The 10899-nt window shown below is 40.7% G+C and overlaps 1 protein-coding gene across 1 annotated transcript; it reads left to right on the forward strand.

The window, feature by feature from the left end:
- The first annotated feature begins 577 nt into the window (after positions 1-577).
- On the forward strand, positions 578-4022 carry LOC121953613 (uncharacterized). Its single transcript, XM_042500796.2, has 7 exons — positions 578-1160; positions 1695-2523; positions 2667-2799; positions 2990-3095; positions 3211-3449; positions 3573-3731; positions 3878-4022. The coding sequence occupies exons 1-7, from the start codon at positions 1086-1088 to the stop codon at positions 3999-4001; spliced, it is 1665 nt and encodes a 554-aa protein (XP_042356730.2). The 5' UTR covers positions 578-1085; the 3' UTR covers positions 4002-4022.
- The last annotated feature ends 6877 nt before the right edge of the window (positions 4023-10899 follow it).

The following is a 10899-nucleotide window of genomic DNA, read 5'->3' on the forward strand; positions in this document are numbered from 1 at the left end:
CACAAACATACTGTGAAATTTTCACAAGAGAAGGAATTAGCTGATCACTGTCAGATTCAAATAGCATTTCCTCCCTTGCTTTTTATACAGTGTGGCAGCTCTGGATGATAGCTCACTTCAGCGATTTGCCTTTTATATTACACTACAGTGTCAACGACAAAGACTTTTGTGACCGACAATAACAGTAATGTATATGTACCCAGGGAAACTTAATTCAGTGTCATACTAAAACTAAATATCCATCAAAAAACTGCCGATCATGTGTGCAGGGAAGTCTGGCTGTTTTGATTCAGATTTTTCAGATCTGCTCACCTATAAACTGGATATTTTGTCTTGCCCTCATTTTTTTTGTAAAATGAGGTTATAATGTGTTTTTTTCTCTTCAGTAACTTACATTTACAATGGTTATATTCTTAATAGATTAAAGAGCACTCACGCTCTTAAACAACAGTGAGTTCCTTAAAGTCTCTGAACAGCCACACAGGTGTTTTCAGTTATTCTGGCTGATTGGAGCTCTGCTCAGGAGATGTAGATCGAGCAGTGTCTGAATATGCCCACTGAGTCCTGATAAGAGGTCTAATCAGGCAATTAAAAACACCTGTGTGTAGTGGACTGTAGGTGTGTAGGGCCCAAGAAGAGTTTGATGAATGTTTAAGATTACTTTATTTAGGCTGCCCCTTCCTTTTGATTCACTCTGTGCTCATACATTCAGATTGTCCCCTCCCTCCCTCTATTATGCTTAAAATGCCTCCTGGTTCACTTAATTCAGGTTTCAACAGTTTTCTTTTAAGGGGTTTATGTTGTTGATTGAATAGTAATACACACATACATGAAACAGAACAGTAGGGATGTCACACAGAACTAAGGAACATTCTAATTCTAGCATTCCCTAGCAAGCTTATATATGAACCTTAGAGCCTAACACCTATCAGTCACACACACGGATCTCTTTGAGAGAAGTACTAACAGTTTCCACTCGTGAACAATTTACTGTAGTTGCGTTTTTTACTTGCGAACAAATTATCTGCAGTTGTCTTTTGTACTTGTACACAATTCACTGCAGTTTTGGGTTTTTTTTGGACGCTATGGCGAACCAAGGAAAATCAAACATCTTCCACCACTTTCAGATGTGGAGCCAGAGAATCAGCGATGATGGTGGTGTAAGTAACCAACTTTCAGTGTCAAAAAAGTTACTTTGGAAATTTAAGAGTTTAAAAAATCATTAGTTACCCTGTTCAGATTTGAAAAAGTAACTATAGTATTGACTCTACCAAACTCATGTCACTTATTACATCTGATAACCTTTCTTATTAATGCTTTAAACTGGTCAAAGCTTAAAGAAAAATATGTTATAATTAAAAAATGTTGGTCATACAGAGGGAGTCATCTTTTTGCCAAGCAAAAATGCTTTCTTTTGAGAGCTTATTTCTGGACATTTTTCACTTTTATTGCCCAACGGTAATCAAATGTAATAAGTAACATTACCTTGTCTAACTAATTAAAATAAACATTACTTATCACACTTCCAACAAGGTAACTATCTGTGACTTACTAAATTTCAAAAGTAACCTTCCCCAAACTGCAGACGCTACTCATTTCTGTCTGTCTTGCTGTTCATAACTGAGATGCACTTGAACCAAATCAACTGCCATGATTACAAAGTTACTCAGTAATGTTAAACTTTATTTCCACAGCAAATTGAGAGCCAGAATGGACAGAAGACCTCCAATGGCTTCACCACCGAGTCCTCGATCCTGGACAAAGAACGGGCAGGAAGGGCTGCCTTAACTCTCCATGCAGAAGGCCTGTGCGCTGTGGAGAAAGCCCTTAAGGATGCGGTACTGGAGAGACTGGGACTCTCCGTCCAGGACATCCCCCTGCCGTCACCTCAACCACCAACAACTTTGCCCTTAAGAAGCACCAAATCCCCTTGGCAAAGAAGGAGGCTCGCCCCTCTTGTAGGTGTCACTCGTTTGCATGTGGAGGACATCACCAAATGCCAGAGGAGTCCCACAAGTTTGGATGATGAGGAGGACGACTCCTTCTGGGACAAGGTGTTTCTCGGCGGCCAGATGGCTGCATGTGCAATTAAAGAGGCTCAAATGGCAGAGAGAGAGGCGAGCCCTACTGCTTCCCTCAGATCTGTTGATACCTGTACACCCACTGAGCTGAGGGCCATTCCTCTGATTGAGGATATCCCAATCAGACCAACTCCTCCTCCTACTCCTCGAGCACTTCCACCGCTCAGGAGAAGAACATCTCGTCTGCCTGTGCTTACTGGCAAATTCATTGGATCCCCAGCTGCTCCCAAGAGGAGTCCTGCACCAGCTCCCGAGATGGGCCCTGCACATGCTCCCAAGAGGACCGTAGCAGTGGCACCTGAGAGGACCCCTACACAACCTTGTAGGAGGACACAAGCAGAGACCCCTTTGTCCCCAACCCCTCCACCAGTTCCCCCGACCCAGAAAAGAGGAACTCGGCCTGGGTTAAACCTGCGTTCTATAAAAGTTGTCAGTGGAGCTGGTATGTTTTTTTATACACATCCTGAATAATTGTAGTTGAAGCTTTGAACTTTACTCATGAGTTTTATAGTTTTGGTATATACACCAAGTGCAATGGTTTGAATGAGAACATAGGTGAGTAACAAGTATTATATATCTTATCAGGCAAGAGGACAGCACAAGACTGCAGCCCTCAGACTAAGAATGACAGAAAGGTGAAAAGGGTTGAACTGCAGCCATTGACCAACCCTATGGACGGCCTGTCGTCCTGCTTTAAGCTGCTCTCCTCCGATGACTGGTAAGACACTGACATTAGAGAGCAGTCTGATGTATCAGCTCAAACAGTGCTTGACCTATACTCAGTTATGTTGTCTGTTTCACATCAAAACACCCCGTGCAACTGTTTTATTGACCTTCTGTGAGGAGCCAATAAATGTTGTCAACTCCAACTTTTATCACTTAATCATTCTTAACATTTAAACATACAGGGAGAGGGAAATTGATGGCCTGAAAATTATTCAAGCTCTGGCACAGCACCACTCAGAGATCCTGAAGACCAAACTTCATGAGGTGTGTTTGGTCCTCATTGAGCAGGTATGATACACACTTTCCTCATTGTGTCTTTTGTTCGATGCATTTTCATTTGGTGACCTGTGTTAATGATTGTACATGCCTAATTCTTGACTGACTGTTTATTCTTACAATACAGGTGAAAAATTTGCGCTCTGCAGTTGCCTGTGCAGCGATGAACACTGTTGCTGAGCTGTACATTCACCTCGAGAAGGCCATGGACCCAGAGGTGGAAGGCACGGGCCGAGCCTTGCTGCTGAAACTGGCAGCGTCAACAAACGCCTTTATCCAGCAGCAGGCCAATCTTGCACTGGATGCCATGGTGGGAAACTGCAGCCACGGTCGCATCCTGAGTGTTCTGCTGAACACAGGGCTAAAGTAAGAGGAGAGGAGAGGAGGCAGCATTTGATTTTTCAGCAGAAGAATTAAATTAAAATTAAGTAGGATAATGAAAAATACTTAGTCACTTAATGTATTTGTCTCATTTTTGTCCCTTCTCAGTCACCGTTGTGTTGCAGTCAGAGGCAGCATGGCACAACACATGCACCAGCTGGCAGACAACCTCGGAGCAAGACGTATCCTGACAGCAGGAAGGACATTCACTGAACGCTTCCTTCTTGCTTTGTCCAAGATGTGTGTTGATGGTGCTCCAGAAGTCAGGTGGGTTATCAAGTTCAGTAGATTTTTAGTCTGACATTATGCATAATCTTTTGATTTGTGGCTCTTGTGTCTTTGTTAAGTGTTTTCACAGTCTTCATTGTATTTTTCTGAACTGTAAGCTAATTGTGAAATGTATTCCTCCACAGACACCATGGACAAACAGTTCTCCTACAACTGGCCCAAAACGAGGACTTCCTGAACATGTGGACAAAGATTGTCCCAGAAAAAGAGAGAAGATCTTTAAATAAGATCTTCAAAAAGGTCAAATAAAAGTCAACGACATTTTGTTAACAGTTTGATTTATATTGTTCTTTTTCTATTGTAGTTGTTAATAATGTTTATGACCACATTACATTTCAACTGTTTAAAAAGAATTGTTTTCGTTAAAATGAAGCAGTAAGAAAAAAGGGCAGATAACTCACATGCAATTGACAGTGTTTGGAGCACAATATCTTAGTGAATACACTAATTTTAGCCTCTTTACCAGTGAGATGCAGTGATGGGGCTGCCACACAATACCTTCCACCTCCACCCAAGCAGTATCCAAAAATCAATCCTAATTAGTCAGCATCAGTTTTAAAAAAGAGAATGTAAGTGAGAAATGTCAAAAAGTAACCACTGTAACATTGTCACTCGCCTCCATGCTGCTATCTGCTGTTTACTTATGTTTTCCGGTCAGTCTGTAACTGAAAACGTGACTCACTTAAAAAAATCAACCCAACAGCAACAGCAAAACGCATACATACACCGAAAGGCATACTTGTCTGCTGCAATAGAGATGCAATGGTCTACTGGCAATGGAGAAGGAGCCTGTTGCCTATTTTTATCTGGCTTTCCCACGTTTAAAAAACCCAAGTGCATGTGTTAATTTGGATGGAAAATAGGTACAAGGGGTACATCCTTTACATAATGAAACATGATGTAGTGGTCTGCAGTATGTCTTCAGCAACTTCATGTTCAATGTCTAATTTCAACTGGCAGAATCACTCAATAATGAGAAAAAGCATCTTAGCTCAGTGTTCAGGATAAAACAGAAGAATTACCCAGAAACGGTCTCTTCCTTTGTTATAGTTGGGGTTGTTCAAAACAAAGAATTTGAAGCTTTCTGTTTTTTTTAAAGACCTCATTTTCAATTTTAACCTTAAGCATGTCTGTTTAAGTTTGAGTGCAATCATGTATTAAGGCGCATCTTTGAATTATAATCAGTAGGAGGCAATTAAAAAGCTCCTTGGTTCCCCTCCCCTTGTTTTTTTCCTACAGCCATGTTCTGCTAATAGCTTTGGATCATGGCTAAGCCTTACCTCAAATGGCTCTTAATCCAGTGGGCCTGCGTTTGGTTACCTGAGGGAAATACTATCCAGGCTCTCTGCAACCCCCCCTGCAAGCTCCCAGATTAGTCCAATATATATTAATCCCCCCATTTATCTTTGTCAACTAAGGGCCAAAAATAATTTGAGAGTGAGTAAATAAAAGTGAGTGCAATAAGAGCGGCATGCCTCAGACAGAAGGCAGGTGCTTGCCACCTCATACAACTCGTCACTGGGATTGGCTCTCTAATGAGCCTCTCCGCACGGTAAATACGGCTCTGCTCATTTTGCTCATCAACATTTCATGGGTTAGGTGATTATCCTTTTCAAGCAAACAAGGGATGTTTCAGAGTTTCTAAAATGGAAAAATGGTCATCAAAAACACATGACTCCTCCAAGCCAGAGTGTTTGCTCATGAAATGAAAGGAATGGACAATTTTTGAGAAAAGCGATATTTAGAATAAGAACCGAGACGGCTCTTGAAAAAGAAAATAATGGTAAGAGGTTAACCATCTCACTGGAAATTGACATAACATCACACCTTTTTATTAGCTGAACCTTTGTGTTGCCTGAACATTCTCCTCATGTGCATGTACACACTGAGCAGCCGAGCACTGCAGGACACGTCCAGAGTTTGACATTTACTGTTAGGTGGGAGACTAATAAATACGACAGCAGAGTATATCATGGTAGGAATGTGTGTGATGTTTTGCCAAAAGATCCAAATATGATTTCAGCATGATTTCAGGAGGTTATTAGCTTCAAACACAATTTTTTAAAAGAAGCTGTAAACTTCAGAAATAAGAGGTACAGTTATCAGGGTATGTATTTACAGCAGAGTTTTGGGGACGACTCAGCAGAAATGAGTCTATACTGCAGGGATGTCATTTTGTCCTGCTAGTGGAACTCATTACAAGCAGTATGCCTCTGCAACACACCCACTGAGACGCTGGCGCAGCGCCACAATTTCCTGACATGGTGCAGATCCAGCATCAAAGGTTGGGATACCCGTGTAAAAGACTTCAAGAGGACCAAGTGTGCTACTGGACTTTGCTTTCAGGATTTCACAGGCTTTGAGATTTCCAAGTGATCTTTGCTAAAATCTGGGAATGACTTCTTCCTTAACTGATGTTTCTTAGTGGTTCATATGGATATGACTGATATGAAATGCAGAAAATAACAATGGCACATAATATTATAGATGTGCACCACTTTTACCTATGCACCTTTGGTTGTGTAACTTAAATTTGTCAGTGGAAATACTGCAGGCCAAGTGTCGAGTGCAAATAACTAATTATTATAGCCTTGTTTACGTGTTCCCACTGGCTTATTAACAATGACAATGCAAAATACATTATCAAAGCATGCCTACAGTTAAGCTACCATCCAATGTCTATGGAAAGCCTTTACATCATCCCAACCTGTCAGATACTGCTACTTGGTCAGTGATAGTTGATAGTTGTACTTTGGGCAAATTTTGGTAACTTTTGCAGCCAGAGAATACCTGCAGCTCATTGGTAACAGAGTGCTATGATTCCTTTGATATGTTGAGTTTTGTCACTACACAAACAATTTTTTTTCCACCTGAAACACATGAGCATGCCTCCTTGCTACAGTTACCATTTGTAGAAACAGAGATTCAGTTTGGAGTGTGTTTTTAACCAAAAATCCAAGCACGTAAGCTGCCTTTGGTAAGTTTTCTACAGAGATATAGAAAAATAAAATGCCTAGCTTTGACTCATTCTTTTCTGGAAAGAGAAGAGTGCTTTTTTTTTTCTCCGCTTGCACATGGGCAATGAAGCCCTCCAAAAAAGTAAACAATTTTTCTTTTTTTGGCAGGAAAACCCTCCAAAACCATCTTTTGTTTTGAAACGTATTTATTTTCTTATCCAAGATTTATAAGCTACCATATGCCTGCGGGCAACACTCACATGGATTATTTACCCAAAGAAAATGTAGCGGTGAAAAATTCATGTCTGCATGTCAGTCTGACCCTTGGTCATCTCCTGGCTCTCGCAGCTCCTGGATGAGAAAAGCCCCTCAGTGTTGTTGAGTGATGGGGGTGAGAGAGGAGGGGGGCCAGACAGTCGTCTCTCTGCACCCTGTGACATCCTCTCCTACTTTCCATTGGCCCTTTTTCCACACAGTAGAAGCGAGGACAGTCGCTGACAAACAAACATGAACCTTCAATAAAAGATCATGTGTGTTTACAAAAATGAAATGTGGTTCCATAAAATCTTCTGTATTTTTGGTATGTTAGCTAATTGAGAGTCCTTCCTTTTTTCCTGTGAATTCTGTTGTCGACTGATATTGATTCACATTATTGCTGGGGCAAGTACACTGTAAAAACTACCTTATTAAAAGTTTTAAAAGTAACAGTTTCTACAAATTTTATTGATTTGGATCAATATGTCTTTTTTTTACTAGCGTGAACTCAAATTAATATATTATGATGTATATAAATTTAAGTACAGTTTAATTAAAATGGTAATGCAACCGAAAATTATATCGAGTAAATCCACTCAATGTTTTTAATTTAAGGCAACACAATTTTCTATATTTGTTTCAATTTAAGTCTATTCTTCCATACATACTGAATTCAAGTTCAGGGAATGAACTGCAGAAAAATATCTTTTTCAAATTACCTATTTTTAGATTTACTATAACCTGTGTCAGTGGTCATTTGCCTGTGTAGTTCATTTCTTTTGTGAGTTGAAGGTTCTTGAAGACTTCTTTACCATCGCTAACTTGCTGTTTGCTCACACATTCTCATCAATTGCTATTTAGTCAGGAAAGAGAAAACCAGGAAGAAGAAAAAAAGTTGAGTGAAACATCTTCCTGCTCATATCCTACAAGGATTGAAAATTTTAATTGTAATGTAAACACCTGGGACCTATCATTCTCATCATTATCTCTAAAAAGAACTCAAACATTAAAAAGTTTAACTGAAGAAAGTGCTTTAATTTAAATCTCATCTCATCTTATCAAACTATTGTTGTGGTCAGAGATCCACAGAGATCCTAAGTCTAGGTCCCAGGTGTCCTTGCTAATCAGGAGCCATTGGTGCACCTGTGATGTTGCTGCAATCAGCCTGGCTGGGAGGTTATAAAGGGAGGTTGGCTTTTCCTTGCTCAGTTGGTTGTGTGTCTCTAGAGAGTCAACACCATTAGTTGGCTTTCTGTGTTTTGTTTTGAGTGGAAATCTGAGTTAAGTGTGAATTTTCCTTTGGCCATTCATTTCACTGTTTCTCCTCTATTCAAAGATTCCCACTCTACCTTTGTTTTAGGACCTGTTATTTTGTTTTTCTATCATTTTGATAGAATCAGTGGGTGGCTGTGTGGGAATTTTATTCCCATCCACCTTTTAGAAACCAAAGCAACTGATTTTGCTTTCACCCTCTTGCACGTGTGCAGTGTTTTGTTAGTTTCCCAAACCGTGACCCATGTCCTTTAGGTTTTATTGTCTGGAGAAACATCTGGCTAACACTATCTGGCTTAATTTTCAGGCTATCTTTGTAAAATAATGAACAAGACAACAGAAAAGTGCTTGATTTTTTTTTAATATTGTTTGACTAACATTCAGAAAATGAGAGTGTAAAACAGCTCTGCAAGGAGTCAGTAAGTGAATGCCCAGTCTATCCATCACCTGCAGGATCCATTCTATTTTACATTCCTGGTGTAAAATATATATATATATATATATATATTAAATCTACTGTTTAAACTTCAGTTCCAAGAATTCCTAAATGATGTCAGTCTCATAAGGTTTGACATGTAGAAACAGTGAAGCAATGTACAGAGTGAAGCAAGAGAAAAATTCCCAAAAGTTTTTTCTCTGACTGAAACATAAAAAAATAGTCACAATAGCAAATGTGGAAAAAATGTGAGGAATCAGCATTAAAAAAGCATTTGAAAATACATCATCCCCCTGGAGCTCCACTAGCTATGTCATCTAAGCCCCTACCACTAAACAATAATAGGTATATACACACTTAATAAAGTTAAGAGCTTTCCATTCACTGATTTGTTCTCATATGAAGGTCCAGCTCCATACAGCACATTTGTTGGCAACTAATCGACCCATTTTTGCTGTTTATCATCGAAACAAGAATTAGCTAGATAGCCACCCTACAGTCACTTCCTCTGCTTCCTCTCTGCTACTGTGGTTTCCTGTACTGCTGCAGATCAAATTTGGCAAATGCAAACCCCCCAGTGTCGGGTGTCTCAGTGAGCTGGTGGCCAGTGACAGGACGAGGTCTAATCTGTATAACGGCAGCAATAGAAAGTTTGCTGATCCAGCAGAGAGTCTGGGCTGTCTGGCCACCCAGAGTTGGGCTTTGTGCTGGCTAGACTCAGGTTGCTGAGGTGATAAACTGAGTATCCATCTCCAGATCTCCTTCCCGCCCTTCTCCTGGCAAGATAGTCTGTCGTGGTGGGGAGTGAGGGGGAGGCCACGCTGTGATTCAAGGCTCTAGCCACTGTTGGCTACATAAATGTGAACTGGAAGCTGCAGCGGTGAGCCTTTTGCTATGTTTAGCAAAAGACTAAACTGTTAGCAACATTTTCCTTCCATCTCTTAAACTCTAAACCAATATTGATTGACACATGTTTAATTTTGTTTATTCTCAGACTTTCCTTTGAATCTGTTAGGGATGCTGTCTCTCTAAAATGGTGTGTGATTGGCCAAAGTCTCCTGTCACAGCCTAGATTTTGTTGAGCCTGAAAACAGAACCAAGAGGAAGTGCAAAAATCTAATTTTCTCTCAGTCCACAAGAATTACAACATAGTCAAAATCTCTTACAACAATGGCTCCAAACTAAAAGTGCCTTCCCAAGCTTTAATGGATTACAATGATGATGATCCACATTTCTTTCCTTGGTGGAGATATAGGGCATTCTGTCACTCAAGTGAGGTCTCAAGACATGCAATGAGCAATTACTGTCAAGCTCACAAGGAAGTCAAATATTCAGAGCGAGGAGTGAAAAGGAGCCCTGTGCATCTGACTAGCCGAAGGGGGAGGGGGGGGTTCGGCCTGCCAACAGATTTAAGTGGTCACTGAAGCCCACATGACGTGTTCTGTGTATTTCATATGAAAGCAGTATTTCCATAATCCTACATCTCTCTGTTAACCACTTGTCTAAATAGTCATAAATCACCACTGAATTCCTGCTTTTATTTGCAAGGCAAGAGCTTCCAAAGCTGCTGTAGGGAAACCTACAGCAAGGCCGGAAAAAGTTCACTACATTATCTCACTTTAACAAAAAACACTGGAATTATGTGAACAACAAAACATGCAAATGTGTACTGTACTGCAGTGAAAGATTAACATGATAACAGCATATTATTGCCTTGTTTAACATGATCCAGTCTTGTAGAAACACATTCGAGCGGAGCACACACAAGCAGACAGTTTCTCAACTTCAAGCTCTACAGTAACTGTTAATGTCCTTTGGGGAAGGAAATCAGCCACCAGTTAGAAGAGAGGACTCACTGAGTGATCCATTTCTCCCTCCCACAGATGAGAAAGTTAATAGGTTATATCCTCGCTCTCAGCTGGGATTGCTATTTCCTTTCCCTTTGACCTGTACATCAGATGGTAGACTGTTACAGGAATAAAGGTGCAGAAGAACAAACATGAACTGGAAACTGGAAGACTGGGTCTGGGGCTAAAAGGGCTATGGGACTGGGGCCGGCTGCTCTGCTCCACTCTGCCTGCCAGCCTATGAGGGAGGATTGGAAAAGTCATCAGCAGGCCCCAGGCCGGGGCCTCGCTCGAACGCGGGTGGCCACCAACACAGTCTCCAAACAAATGGCTTTACATGATGTGATCACTATCTGATGTGCTGCAAGGGAGGGCGAACG

Source organism: Plectropomus leopardus, chromosome 14 (genome assembly GCF_026936395.1).
Source record: "Plectropomus leopardus strain MGB_pleo_1.0 chromosome 14, ASM2693639v1, whole genome shotgun sequence".
NCBI classification, from domain to species: Eukaryota; Metazoa; Chordata; class Actinopteri; order Perciformes; family Serranidae; genus Plectropomus; species Plectropomus leopardus.

What these genes read in the sequence shown, in the direction of transcription:
- LOC121953613 (XM_042500796.2), top strand. Translation starts at nt 1,086, where the DNA reads ATGGCGAACCAAGGAAAATCAAACATCTTCCACCACTTTCAGATGTGG. An exon ending in GTTTGGTCCTCATTGAGCAG is followed by an intron (nt 3,096 to 3,210) that starts GTATGATACACA and finishes CTTACAATACAG; the next exon opens with GTGAAAAATTTGCGCTCTGC. An exon ending in GATGGTGCTCCAGAAGTCAG is followed by an intron (nt 3,732 to 3,877) that starts GTGGGTTATCAA and finishes ATTCCTCCACAG; the next exon opens with ACACCATGGACAAACAGTTC.